The sequence below is a fragment of the Egretta garzetta genome, unplaced genomic scaffold, assembly GCF_000687185.1.
Source record: "Egretta garzetta isolate BGI_Z169 unplaced genomic scaffold, ASM68718v1 scaffold499, whole genome shotgun sequence".
NCBI lineage: Eukaryota > Metazoa > Chordata > Aves > Pelecaniformes > Ardeidae > Egretta > Egretta garzetta.
In genome coordinates this window covers 83,733-98,191 of record NW_009260802.1, presented here as the reverse complement: position 1 = coordinate 98,191, position 14,459 = coordinate 83,733, and the positions used below count along the sequence as shown (strand labels likewise).

The 14,459-nt window shown below is 41.9% G+C and overlaps 2 protein-coding genes across 2 annotated transcripts in view; both read left to right on the top strand.

Annotated features, from left to right (window-relative positions):
• KIZ (kizuna centrosomal protein) overlaps positions 1-6,139 on the top strand; it is a 58,447-nt gene extending 52,308 nt beyond the window's left edge. The window contains exon 13 of the mRNA XM_035902233.1: positions 6,054-6,139. The gene's annotated coding sequence lies outside the window, so the exon portion shown is untranslated. The remainder of the gene's footprint in view (positions 1-6,053) is intronic.
• Positions 6,030-14,459, top strand: part of XRN2 (5'-3' exoribonuclease 2) — a 44,930-nt gene continuing 36,500 nt past the window's right edge. The window contains exons 1-14 of the mRNA XM_035902235.1: positions 6,030-6,181; positions 6,264-6,375; positions 7,414-7,525; positions 8,639-8,697; positions 8,777-8,866; positions 9,973-10,045; positions 10,150-10,200; positions 10,545-10,702; positions 11,124-11,198; positions 11,301-11,434; positions 11,527-11,584; positions 11,673-11,780; positions 12,840-12,884; positions 14,041-14,172. Of these exons, the coding sequence (XP_035758128.1) occupies positions 6,030-6,181; positions 6,264-6,375; positions 7,414-7,525; positions 8,639-8,697; positions 8,777-8,866; positions 9,973-10,045; positions 10,150-10,200; positions 10,545-10,702; positions 11,124-11,198; positions 11,301-11,434; positions 11,527-11,584; positions 11,673-11,780; positions 12,840-12,884; positions 14,041-14,172 (1,359 nt within the window). The remainder of the gene's footprint in view (positions 6,182-6,263; positions 6,376-7,413; positions 7,526-8,638; positions 8,698-8,776; positions 8,867-9,972; positions 10,046-10,149; positions 10,201-10,544; positions 10,703-11,123; positions 11,199-11,300; positions 11,435-11,526; positions 11,585-11,672; positions 11,781-12,839; positions 12,885-14,040; positions 14,173-14,459) is intronic.

Sequence of the window (14,459 nt, the reverse complement as noted above, 5' to 3'; positions counted from 1 at the left end):
GCCGTTCCTCGCTTTGTCTCCGTGCATCCCCTTCATCGTCCCGGCTTCCCAGCCGCCTTCTTGTAAGCTACAGGCGAAGGAGGCTTTAGGAGCTGCCGGGGGGGGAGCCGTGAAGCTGCCTGCCTTGAGAAGAGTAAGGAAATGCAGGTGTAAATGGTTAAAAGCACTCGTGGGTCCCCGTGAGACCACCCTGCAAGCGGATCGGGCCCGTGGGGCGGGCTCGGGGAAGCCGGTGCCAGCGCAGGCGGGAGGGCAGGAGCGAGAGGTTTGAGAGGGAGCTGGGCTGCCCTTAGCCGCAGGGTTTTACATAAGATGAAAACGATGTCTTGGTGTGCATATGGTCATACGCTTCCTCGGGGGCTCGTTCTCAACATGTTTGGATACTTCTCAGTTGTGTTATTTTCAGGTCTCGTTAATTATTTTTGCCGGTCTGTCTTTCACTTTTTAGTCTTTCCGCAGCTTTGTACTTTACTCTGATGTTTTGGGGTTTTTTTGGTGTGTCCAGAGCACAGGATGTTATGCTCACATCCAAGACTTGGAACAAGTCTGTAGTTGTACTCTTTAGCCTTGAGCAGCTTCAGCTTTTTTTTTTTTTTTTTTTTTTTTTTTTTTTTTTTTTGTCATTGCTGGTATTTTCTAGCATAGGAGAAATATCTCCTACCCAAACAGGGAGCTGACTTTTCCAAAGACCTCCTCTAAAATCCGGCTTTTCATAGCAACAGAAGATGCCTTTTGGTGAAGACTTGGTCCCAGCCTAGCTGCTGGGCTCCACAGGCGGTCTCACTACCCGCAACTCCTGGTAGTTATGGTTGGTTTCCCTGCTTTAAGCTGGCTGGTCACTGCCTTCAGCTGATGGCTTACCCGCATCCACCCGCCCGGGGGTCTGTATCCGCTCCTGGGATGCGAGGCGGCTGACATACTGCTCGTCTGTACGTTACTGCCAGGTGGGTGCTCAGATGGGCTGGTTCCTTTGTCGCTGCAGCCACGTGAATGCTCGTGCCATCCCGGGGGACACGGCAGGAGGTGGAAGGTGGTGGGGAGGATGGGGCTGTCTCCCTTCAGCGGCAGCACGGGCTTGCATTGGGTTTGAGTAGCCGCAGTGTGGTAGCTTTGCAGGGCGGTGAACGCGACGAGTTATTCTCTTCGGCGCTAACTTAGCCAAAGTTTTTCTGAGAAGACGAACTCTTTGAGTGCACGCATCCTAAATTGTTTTTCCAACTAGTTTGTATCCTCTTTTGTCAGCTTGTACTAGCTGCGTTCTGCTCTTCCTCCTAATGCTGCTTTTGAAAGTTCTTGTCCCTGCTGCTGAGCACATGCTGTGGCTTCTGCCTTTTTGCTACCTCCTATCCTTCCCTGGGAGAGATGCGTCTCGCTGTATTGCGAAGAAGGTAGAAATTTGTGGGCAAGGCAGAGAAGATGAGGGAAAAGGGAGTGAAGTGATAGATGTATGCATTGACACCGGAGTTTTTCTGACTGCGTGTATTACCTGCCTGCCTCCAGCAAGAGTTCAGTGTTTGCAGATGGCAGGCAGATCAGGTTTAGTATTCAGTTCTTGTTACAGTCAGGCTGTTTTTGCATTTCAGATTCAAGTCATGAGATCTAATGGCTTAATCTAATGTTGCACAGTTAAAACTGTGAGTTACTCTTTCGTGTTTATTACAGTTGTGGTTTCACTTAGCCTCTCTCAGCACGATGTGTGAAGTTTATTTTACCTGTAGCTGCAAGAAGTGAATTTTTTACTCCAGTGCTTAGATAAGATTTGAGGATTTGTCTGCCTGGGGGAACTATTACAGAGAAAGGCGGTTTGTGGGTTTACGAGTTCAGCGTCTTCAGCCACTCGTGGAATAAGCTGCTGGCAGCTAGCAGTGATTGTCCTGGTCGCTTTACCAAACTCTCTGTTTTTGTGTCTCTGATGTGATCTGTTCTGAAGATCTGGGTAACCCTCAGTTCAAAGGGCATTCAGGGACACCATCCCATGACCGCGTCTGCCAGGGAAAAGTGGGTGGTGAGGGTACTGGGGGGAACTGGAGAAGGATGTGTCTCTACCAGCTACGCCTATTGAGCGTATGGCTGGTGCTGTGGCATTGCCTTCCCCCAGCAGGGGCTGTGCATCTTCAGGCAGCTAACATCTGAGGGTGTGTGCACGTATCCTACCTGTTCTCTCTCCAGCTCACACCGCTTGATTTGCTTTATCCCCTTTTCACGAAAGCGGGGAACTCGCAAAGATGAACAGTTTGGTCTTCTGCTTATAGTCAGCATCACAGCTGGCCATACCGTCCAAGCCTTTCGTTTGCCGAATCCCCCTTTCCTTCCCTGCACCCGAGGCTGCCTTGCGTGAACGAACGGCCGTCCCAGCAGTGAGGTTAGACTGCGGAGGCAGCAGCTCCGTCGCTTACCTGTCAGCCGGGACCGTGCTGGCAGGATAGCCTGGGCGCTCAGTAACAGCAAAGAGCCCACGAGGAGAAGCTCAGTTCTGTGATGTTTCGAAGCAGCGTTCGCCTGAGGAAAAGGGTGCAAGCAGAGTTTTGACAACATAAAGCAAGTTCTGTTACAGTTTTGTGTTTACCGCAAGTGAGTGTTTTACGTTTGTCTCTTACAAGCTTGGCCAGCCATTTCTGGATAATGCTTTAAGACCTGTCTATTTAAAAGCAGTCACAACTTAAACAGCAAATTTATCTACAGTCTGTAACAATTCAGTGCAGTTTTCTCTAAGAGCCAAAGACTTCTCTTTTTCATCGCATTTGTAAACATTTACATTAACCGTTATTTAATCAAAACTGCCTCAATGTTTAGGTAAAATAAAGGCTTATATAGCCTTGGGTTTACCGAGTTTGTGATTATATGTCCTTTTGGTTTTTTAATAATTGAGCTTGTAATAGCAAATGCTCTTTACTAAAAGAAAAGAAAAACCAACATATAAAATAACCGAAGTATCGGATGCTGATGTCCTCACCCATGTTTCTTTGTTCAACGTAAGAGCACGTTGCAATTACAGTAAGGATAGCACGTGGATGAATTGTATTCAGTACAGTTTTTTATATTCAAATCTGGTTGTAAATTTGAGAGTGGACTAGGACAGTAGTGAGCAGCTGTAGCTTGCCTTACTGGAGATGAATTTAAACTTCTCGTGCAATGTAATCAGCTCTCTGTGTATTTTAGGATTGCTTATAAATCTCTCTAATCAGAAATTTTGTATCTCCTGGTAGCTTGTCTCTTTGAAGTATTAAAAAGTTGATCCTTGTTCTCTTACCTTGCTAGATTATTTCTTTTTCTTAAATCTGATTAATCTTCTTCTTAAGCTGAGCAGGAAGAGTAAGAGGAAGATCTTGAAGATAATATAAAATCCAGGAGAGAATATTCTTAATCAAATTCATACGAATTAATAAAGCTGCAACTAAAGTATCGTATTTGAAGATCTATTTTCAATGGTTTCAAAAGAGGCTGTAGATTAAAAGTGAACAGTTTAGTTCTATCACAAGAGATATCGCTCCCAGATACTTAAACCTTTTACAAGGCTGTTACATTAAAAATCTGATAGGTTTATGAGGATGTGATGGTAAAGTTGCTGACGTAGCAGTATGCAGATGAAAACTGAATGGCTTTCGAAGCCATCTGAAAGAGATTGTGCTTATTTTGCTTTACCTTCAAGACAGAAAATAGGATCTGTGGCGGGGGCAGTTTTATTTTCCATATCACATAGCTGTAAGCCTTTGATACCTCCCGAGTCAGTTAGCTCTGGCAAGAGGTTTGATGAAAGATCAAGTAGAACACAAGCCATGCTTCTCGTCCCGTTATCTGATGTAAACCAGAATGAATTCCCGTCTTTTAAAATTGTAGGTCTCGGTTGCCCCAAGTGACTTTGTGCTGTAGCTTGCAGTTCTAATAGTGTTTGCACCCAACTATTAGTTTCTGCTAAAACCATGTGATTTTGTGCATGCGTTCCAGAGAAGTTCGGTAAAGGAAGCAAACAGTGGTCGAGATTCCATCTGTTTGGATTTGACTAGTTTGGATGGATAATATAAGAAAGGGGTGGACTAGCAGAAATTTCACCTGTTTTAAAGAAGCAAAATAGAGAGACTTAGTGTTCAGTTATTTAAACGTGACTTCACAGAAATGCCCTGGAAGAATTCCGTAGACCTATAACTGTGAAAAATGTAAATACCTAATAAAGACGTACTTTGCTCTAGAGGTTTTTAATTTTTGCATTTTAAGACTGGCATAAGCTCAGCTAGTTCCGCTGCTACTCTAAGCAGGAAAATCGTGTGGAAGTTGATGGTACAATCTCTTTAAGTTTTCCCATTTAAATCTGACGGGGCTCGGTATGAGATGTGGGAAGCTCCTCAGAAGAGCAGCAAGCGGCCAGTCTGCAAACAGGAGTTCAGAGGAAGCGCTTGGTGCTTGCTCATCAGCTGCTGAGAAGTTTCATGTGACTTGGGACCAGCAGTATCCCGTTTTTCCCTCCCGTCTTGTGCAATCCTGTCATCATAGCCTTTACGTAGTAACACAGCATTCACTTTTTCTTTGCTTTGTGCCAAGTTACTCAAGAGTGCTCTTCCTTCCAATTTTGCGAGATGCTAAAAATGTTAAAACCCTTTACAGTCATAATTTCTCTGAAAATATGTTGTCTTTTTCTCGATTGGCTCATGTCTCTTCCATTACTAATGCTGTTGGTGTTTAATTCAGTGGTTTATATGTTTAAAAAAAAAAAAAGACCCTATGGTGAGGAAACAAAATTGAACATAGTTGCTAATCCGCTTTGTAGAGGAGCCGCTCTTTGAAACACTCACCGGTGTTTCAAAACTGCTTGCTTTGACAGCTTGAGAGAAGGCAATGAGATTGATTGATTTGTTTTGATGTAGGTATTGTAGTGCCAGCTCTGGTCTCTGCGCTGGGGCTGAGTGGAGAGGCTGTTCTCTTCACCTAGGCAGTTCTTGTCATTGGCGTGACAGCATACACAAAAGAAGGTGGGATTGCTTATTACTTCCAGTTCAGCTGAGCTTTGTTTTCTTTGTACCTCTGGGTGTAGCTTGTGTAAGAGGTCGGGAATGTGGAAGGCGTACAGGGGCACGGGTGGCTGTAGGTGGTTAGGGTTGGTTATAGCTCAGCATCGGGTTTGCCGTCCGCACTGTGGCCTGGGTTTCATGTTCGTTGGGCAGCAGCCGGGTGGTAGGAAAAGCCCTGATATAGAGGAAGCGTTAGAGTCAAAAGGTTACTTATTCGCAGAAGTGGAAGGTAAGGACTGAATTTTATTTAGCATTTAAAATATGATACAGGCAAACTCCAAGGCAAGAGCTGAAGAGTCCAGGGGTTTGAGCATTGAGGTGGTCGGCAAGAAAAGTAATGCGTATGTACCCGAAATGGAGATTTGGCTGGTGGGATCCGAAAGGATCTCTTTTCTTTGTGCAGAGGAATTTGGGAAAAGGCCTCTTTCTAGTTAAATCTCGTTGTCCTCTGCTCACCAGGATGTGCTGGTACACTTTGGGAAGCTGGTCATGTTATCAGGGGGGCTCCAATGTGTCGTCGGCCATAGGTGAATGAATCGCACTGCCTGCCCTGCCTCCCCAGCCCTGTGTGCGGCTTCAGCATCGGCTGGCCGCGAGGAAAGGCAGAGGCGCAAGTTTGTTTGGATGTGTCAGTCTGGGCAACTAAGAGCTTAAAGTAGCAAGACTTTGATGAAGTCCCTTTGCTAAATTTTGAGAGAGTCCGTATGGTTCTGGCAGTAGAAGGAATTGCTTTCTTGAATAATATGAGGTATGGAAACTTCTTGTTTATAATAGATGCTGATCAACAGAAACGAACCAACTCTGCTGTGACTCGTCATAATATCTTCTAGTTGTGCTAGCTCATAAACATATTTTTTTTTTAAAAAAGCACTATTTTAATAGTGTAAGGTATTACATTTTCAGGTAATTATGTGGGTAGCTTGTTGCTATCTTTTTTTCTACTCCCCTTGGAAAAAACCAAACTTCTCTGAGTCTGTACATTAATACCTCTGGTTATTTGGGATGCTTCTCTAATCAAGTACTGAAATGCTTGTTTCGGCTGCGTTCCAGGCTAAAGAGTGCAATGGCGTCAAGGCTCCAATTGACACGAGCAAACCTAACCCTAACGAGGTGGAGTTTGATAACCTCTATTTGGATATGAACGGTATAATTCACCCTTGTACGCATCCAGAAGACAAGTAAGGCAATTTTTTTTCTCTCTTTACAAGTAGGATTCAAGGATAGCATTTTGGATGTTAAATTGAATGCTCTATGCTTTAGGCCAGCGCCCAAAAATGAAGATGAAATGATGGTTGCGATTTTTGAGTATATTGACAGAATCTTCAACATTGTAAGACCAAGGCGACTCCTTTACATGGCTATAGATGGAGTAGTAAGTATTGGTATATTTAGTTCTTGGTAATGACTGTTTGTAAAATTAGGGTAGATGCCGTCTGCTCTCATAAGATCCCTTGGGCAAGTTTCTAAAATGAAAAACTACAGGTAAAATAGACTGTTAATTTAATTTTGGTGAGGGTAATTAAAAGCAGTCATGGGTTTTGTTGCCACTGGGGTTATCTGAGCTGGCTAACGTAGCCTACTGCAGTCTGAACTTTGCTTCTGAAAAGCAGGAAACTTCCATAAGGCAGTAACGTTCTGAAACTACTTGTGTTCCTCTGCTCTGCGGCTTTAGGAATAATTTATGCTGCAGGCTGGGAAAAACCAGTGCACCATTTAAGCAAGTGCACTTAGAATGGGCAGTGACTGAATTGTGCTGTGGAATATTTCACAGGCTAGCCTTAGGGCACGTTTGAAGCTGAAGGCTCATCTTTCTCCATCCCTGATCCTCATCTCCCTCAGTACATCAGTTGGCCTAATGAAAGTTACCACCTTTTCGTAATAACTTGCTTTACTGAGTATTTTTCTACCCAGATTCCGTAGTCTCACTGAGAGATGCCACAGTGGCCTAGCAGATTGCTGGTAGGCCTCTTCTGCTTTGGCTGTTTCTCTGGGCTTTTCAGTTTCTCACAGGTAAAATGAGTATCGTTAAGTAAAAAGATTTTTAACCTGAACTCAAGTGCAGGAATTCTTAACAAATGTGTGTATATAGAAGTAATCCCAACTCAGTGTTGATATATCCATTTAAAAACACCAACATGCCTGCCCTAAGTAGTAGGTAACTACAGTCTGCCGTAGTCTTTTTATTTTCAAAAGCTATGAATACAGCTGTAGGAGTTTCTTGTTGGAGAAGGGGTATGTAATAACTAATGCTTTTCAGACAACGGAAATTCCCGTTTCAGTTACAGTGTAGACTGATGCCTTGTTAAATGGCTGTATAATCACAGACTGGCCAGTTCCAGAAGGCTTGTCCAGAAAGGAGACAACTGGCCAGAGGCAATACCTGAACCCAGCATTGTGACACCTTTTTTAGGCTCCACGCGCAAAAATGAATCAACAGCGGTCAAGAAGATTCAGAGCATCAAAGGAGGGCATGGAAGCTGCTGAAGAGAAGCAAAAAATAAGACAAGAAATTCTGGCAAAAGGTAGAACTGTGGCCATGTCTGAGGTTTTTCAAGTGAGAGTCACCTTGTTTGGTTTGAACACTTCAGGAAAGTTTAGAAAAGGGGTGTCTTGCTTAGTGGATATTTGTCAGTGCATCACGAGGAGGAGGAGGGGATAGCAAGCCTACAGAGGGATGGATCTGTGTTTTCCAAAGTTAAGAACGAAGATAAAATGTCGCTTCTGTCTCCTGCCTGAAATGGATTTGTGTTGACTACTCTTAATTCCTCTAAAAAAAACACCCAACAGCTGAGCAGGGATAAATGAAGTAGTGGGGAACTAACCACAGCTCTCATGGAGGGAAGTACAGATTTGTCGGGCTTGATGAAAGGAGAGTTAAGGTTTAAAACCAGGGACTGAATAAAAATATTGCTGCACGGGAATAAAGAACTGCCATCAAGGGTAGTTAGTTGACAGTGGAAACTCTGAACTGAGTGAGGAAACAAAGGCAGTGCAGCTTCCGAAGGGTGACAGCGACAGGACTGGAGTGAGAGGGGTGTGTGTAGCTGAAGCATGCTGTCTGGGCTGGAGCAATTAATGCAGGTGACTGTCTAGGAGGAATGAGTGCTGTAGCCCCGTGCGAGGGCTTTGTGTAACCTAGGTAGAGATTAAAAGGGTAGGACAAAGACTTTCTTAACATTTCTTCCTGTAGCATTTCTAGACTACGAAGACCCTTTATGAAGCTCAGAGATGAGAGAAGTTGGTGTAACCCTGTTTGTGAGCCCAAGTGAATAGATAGTGGAAACATAGGGGAGAATATGTAAGAAAATAATTATTTCCTAATGTTTTATCTCATTTAGCAAGCTTAGTTTCTTTGAGATTTCTTTCACAGTCTTTTGCCAGAATAGGTAGTGAAATCGCTTTTCTGAAGTAACAACGTTTGTAAATGTACTAATACCTTATTTTAAGATGCAGATAATATAATGGTAAGAGCTGTTTTAGTTTTGTTGTTGGGTTGGTTTTGGTTTTGTTTTTTTTAAACTAACTTTCAGTAAGTGTTAATTGTTATCAGGGGAGCCATCTGGGTGTTTATCACGCAAAAATGTTTTTGATGTTCCGTATTGATTTATTTCTGTTAAATATTTTCATTGCTCTAGGTGGCATTCTTCCTCCAGAAGAAGTGAAAGAGAGATTTGACAGCAACTGTATTACTCCAGTAAGTAATCTTGCACTTTAACCAGCAATTGCCAGTGTCTGAATGAAGGTTTAATTTATTTCCTTCTGTCACTTTTTAGGGAACAGAGTTTATGGACAATCTTGCTAAATGCCTCCGCTATTACATCGCTGACCGTTTGAACAGCGACCCAGGGTGGAAAAATTTGACAGTAAGTTTCACACTTCAGGAAAATTAAGGTGATCTATTAGGCTGGGTTGGGATGTGACTGAAGACTAAAAGTTTAACAGATTTGTCTCATCTTCTGGCACTGTGCTGTTATTAATAATGGACCAACTTGAACCTTCTGCTGGGACTTCAGAGATAACATTTCATCCTAGTAACGCAATCTAACAGCACCATTTGTTTTGATTTCATTTAAGAGCAATGAAGAGATTTGATAGTAGAAGCCACAGTTTGATATAACGGGAGATGGGGTTTTAGGAATACTTTTTCTTCTTTTGGGGGAAAGTGCCAAGATATGTTGTATATGTATTCTTTTCACTACTTAACTGGTTTGCTACCTCAGGTAGGCTGCATTTTTTTCCATTATTCTAATGATGGGTGACAATAATAGATCAGGGGCAACGAAAATAATACATGCCAGCTTTCTTGCCTTTCTGGACTTGGAAATTCTTTCCTCCTCCCCCACCCCCCCCCCCCCCCCCCCAGGGGCTTTTATTCCTGACAACCCTGTGTTTGCTCTCTACAAGAGGGCAGAATAGTCAGTCTTCTTGGATGCAGCTGTCTGTTTTATTTTCCGTAAGTTGACTGTTAAAGTGGTCTAATTAGAGGGCAGTTGACTCTGCTTAATTCCCTCCATCAGCCTTGAGGTTTATAAACGCTAATGCTCATCTGGACATGAGTGTAAGGAAGTGTGTAATGTGATAATGTACCAGTGTGTCTGTGGGTTTAGAAGATCTAAAGGGAAGCAGACATGTATCTGCTTTATCTGTTAGTTTTCTAGTGCATATTTCAATTGCTCTGATAAATTATATTATGGAACTTCAAATATGTTCGTTAATGACGTGATAAGTTCAGTGGTATTTGAATCAATGTCAGCTTCGTCATAGAATTAGTAGAGAAAAATGAAGGTCTGTTTATCGGTTCCAAACTCTTAAATAATTTAATTTTGAATCATAATATTTCAGTTAAAACTACAAGTCAGAATTTCAAGCATTTGTAAGTCAGGTTCAGGAATCAGTATATGAACTACGTAATTTTTTGGGGGCACACTGTGGTGACATAAATCATTTACAAATTTTAAATGTTTCGCAGGTTATATTGTCTGATGCAAGTGCTCCTGGTGAAGGTGAACATAAAATCATGGATTACATTAGAAGACAAAGAGGTAAATTTCAAATAAATGTGAACATTTCGTTTTGAATTAAGGTATGGTCAGTAATACTTTGTTTTACATGACTGTTTGACTAAATATAATTTTCTTTTGTACAGCTCAACCAAACCATGACCCAAACACTCATCATTGTCTGTGTGGGGCTGACGGTGAGTTCTCTTTTGCTAGCAGTGTGCCCTATTAAGCTTTCTTGTGCTGTTCTGTGATGGAGTTGGGCTGTAGTTTTTGGGCTTTCACTTGTGCTTGTGTAAATAATCCAGTGTATTTGTTAGTTTTTGAGAGCTCTGTGTACTATATGGGGAAAGATCTAGCGCTGTCCGTAGCTGAAGGGCTGGCTTTCACTTAGTTTGTCTGGATAGTTTGTGGGTGAGCACATCTGTGTGTTCACACTTGCTTAAGGTAGAAGGTACTTTGCTTTTAAACTTTTTTTTTAAAAAAAAATTTCATAATGTTTATCCTTCATTGTATTTTATTCTTCTCTCTTGATTGGTAGCTGATCTGATTATGCTTGGGTTAGCTACGCATGAACCAAACTTCACTATAATTAGGGAAGAGTTTAAACCAAATAAACCCAAGCCGTGTGGTCTTTGTAACCAGATGGGTCATGAGGTTAAGGATTGCCAAGGTTTGCCCAGGGAAAAACAAGGCAAGGTGAGAATTTTGCTCTTTCTAGAAATTCTTTTTATCTATAAGCAAAGCTATGTTTTAATGAGATCCTCACGTTTTTCTTGCTGTTGGCTTTGGCTGAAAAAATAATGCAAATTATATTACTGGAATTACCTAGCTTTCCTCTTATATTAGTAAGTAAAAATTGTACGTCTGTAGCACAAAGGTATTATGCCAAGCCTACGTCCTCGCTTGTGGTGTTTTGTTGGGTTTTTTCTTCACTGGAGAGAAACAATGATCAGTAATTTAACAGATGTGCAAAGTAGCAAAGTGCATGCTCGGCCTAAGAACTTGAGAAACCGTACTTGTATACCTCTTAATTCCTCTCAGAGTAAGCCTTTAACATTGAGCTGGGGAAACTTTAGGGTGAGCTTGGGTGTCATGCAACTCTTTCCTTTTATTTCAGCATGACCAGTTTGCAGACAGTCTTCCTATTGCTGAACAAGAATTCATCTTCATCCGATTATGTGTTTTGCGAGAGGTATGTTGAAGCAGTTACCGTATCTGCCTTGTATCAGTAACGCTTCTAAACTCCGCGCACAGCATTTTCTGATGGATGTTTTCTCTTGTTTGTGCCTTGCAGTATTTGGAAAGAGAACTCACTATGGCCAGCTTGCCTTTCACTTTTGATTTTGAAAGAAGTGTCGATGACTGGGTCTTTATGTGCTTCTTTGTGGGAAATGACTTTCTTCCTCATCTGCCCTCTTTGGAGATCAGGTAGATGACAATATCTGTCGGCTTTTCCTGCAAGTGTACCTGCTGTGGTTTTAAATGATAAGAACCTCATGCTTTTGTTTCTTTGTTTTTAGGGAGGGAGCAATCGATCGCTTGGTTAACATATATAAGAATGTGGTGCACAAAACTGGGGTAAATTTTTTGCTTTTTCTTTAAAAATACTTGGTGTCTACTACACAAACAGGCTTGTTTTTCAACTGTATTCTTTTCTAATTTGCAGGGGTACCTCACAGAAAGCGGTTTTGTCAACCTACAGCGGGTCCAGATGATCATGTTAGCTGTTGGAGAAGTTGAAGATAGTATTTTCAAAAAGAGAAAAGATGACGATGTAATTTTTTTGTTACATTCTTGGAGATTGGTTTTAATCACGTGCGTTACTGTTAGACTGTGACACTCCTTTAACAGAATAAGGAAAAAAAAACAAACTTTGTATTTTTGCTGTTATAATCTCTGGTGAATTCCTCTGTACTCAAAACCAGAATTGTGTGCTCCCAGTTGATTTTCTTTTCCTGGACTGCAAGATCTGTTTTTGTGATTGTTATCCCAAGTAACAGCAGAAGGAAAACTGTATGCGAGTGCTGTTACTGCCTGCAGCCGCTATGAAAACTGAAGAAGGAATTGTTTGTAACTTGCTGCAGCCTGTGGCAGTGCAAGCCCATGAGCAGGGGCGAAATACTAAATTTGAATTCCAAGTGCATTCTTGCCTTGCAGTACCTCCTGCCATTAGAAATGTGGCCATAAATTGCTGTTCTTTGGGTCTGTCTCCGCAGCTTGTGCAGTTTTTTGCAGATGTATTCCAGTCTATTCATTAAGTGCAGGGGATAAAACACCTTGTGAGTGGAAGAGCAGAATTGTATTTACTTTGCAGTCAAAAAATACCGTGCCAGTGCCGGCAAAATGTTTTGTTTATAGTTGCCCCAGCCTGCATCTCTCTTGAAATGGAAATGCCAATTTGATGTTCAAGTTTGCAGTTTCCACGGCTCAAGAATATGAAATATCTTCCCTTGAGCCTCCTCTTTTCCTGTTGCTGGGACTTCAGTGTGTCTCCTACTTTTTAATTATTTTTTTTTGTCAGCTGTGCTGATGCAGGCAAGGAGCCTTGACACTGCTGTCACCTTGAAGTAAGGCTATAGCTAAACTATATATAAGCTGTGCCTGTAATTGTGGGGCTTTGGATACACACCTGCTCTTTTCCCCATAGGTTTTCAGGGTAGGGTAGAAAATTCTATCCCATTTCTGTTGGATTTGCAGACACGAGAATTGACCTACGTCTTATGCGGAACATTATGTAAAAAGCTTATGGCCTTCTGGTCAGTAGACAATGATAATGAAATATTTTTCCAGCAAATCTGTGTGCTTGACTGACTATTCCTCTTTATTTATTTAGGATAACTTTAAAAGACGACAAAAAGAAAAAAGAAAAAGAATGAAGGTAAATTAATTCTTTTCACAATGCAAAAGCAAGAATTAAAATGTATGCTACAGCTTTCAGCAATGTGTTGGTTGAAACTGCAGTTGTAATCGTGGTATTTCCTGGCCTGCGTGTAAACTATTTTAAAGGGTTTTTTCATGGCTTTTTGTAGCTTTGAAAGAAGGAATTGCATATTAAAGGTTTCTTAAAAGGAAGAGGAGGGAGGGTGTTGAATGCGTGGACAATAGCTGTATGTTGTATCCTTCAAATCCACACAAATGTGTGCTTTCATGATTATTTAGGGATGCTTCAGCATGGTCACAGTACAGGAATTGCTTTGCCATGCATTGACATGAGGCTTCTCAGCAACTGTAAGAGTCTAGGTTTAAATACGTATACCCATTTGCATTAAATGGATTTGCTTAGAGGCATGTTTCTAAAAAAACCAAGGCAGGCTTACCCCAAACTAGAGTTAAGCCAGTTGCAAGTCAGTGTTGCCGGGTACCTCTCAGATGGAACAGAGAAGCATTAGCTGTTGTGGGAACGTGTTTGCCCTTTCTGACCTCTGTAAGCTGAATTCTTTACAGTTATGTTATTGGAATGATGTTGAGTTTTCTTCTATTCACAGAATATTCTGATATTTTAAAAAAGGGCTCTTGTATGTTCATCTCAACATATCGCAATGTCCTAACAAAGAACAAAGCTAAGTGTAGCTTCCAAAGCTTTCAGGGTATATGATATCACCACTCTGAGTACTACCTAGGTCTTGTGTTTATTTTTTAAATTGCATATTTTCTGACTATCCCTACTAAGAGTGGAAGAGGTTATTCGCTTTGCTTGCAAAGAACACGTTCTTCCCGGGCAGTTAGATGAAGTCTCACTTCCCCAGAAAACTGCCTTTCAGCCCACGTGGAAAGACCCTGGGCACAAAATGCAGGGCTTGTTTGTTTGTTTTTAAAAGAGCTTAATAGACTGCAGGAGTATAAGGGTCTCACTTGTAGGTGTCATCTTATGCCTGGTTGAGATTTTTAAACGTGACTAAAGTAAGCTGAACTGAGTGAGTAAATTATGCTTGTTTTCTATAACGTGTTAATCTGAACGTGGTGAGAGAGCATCGTCACGCTGCTGTGGAGATTACACAGCTCTCTCAGTACACTTGTCTGTGTTTATCTTTTAGAGGGATCAGCCCGCTTTTATTCCTGGTGGACAGTTTTCCCCTCAAGCTCTGGGAAATCGATCCAGTCCTCAGGCAATCAGTAACCCTAGACAAGCCGCCTTTGAGATGAGGATGCATGACAGACAGAATTCTGTAAGTAGATGTTCAAAGGTATTTACACGTGGAAGGGGAAGTGATCGCATCCTGTGTTGCTCTGGCCACCTTTTTCTCTCCTCCATCAAGCTTTCTTGAAAAGCAGACACCCAAAACCCCCCAGTTTTTCAAGGATTTTAATAACCGATTTTTGCAAGACTACTTGGATAGAATAGTGTTCTTTATTTTAATGTTGGTGTGATCCTGCTTGTTAAATAGTTCTGGGTGGGCAAGCGTGAGGCGAATGCATGCGAGTCAAATGTGGTGGCTCTTCTCCCCGTTTGGCA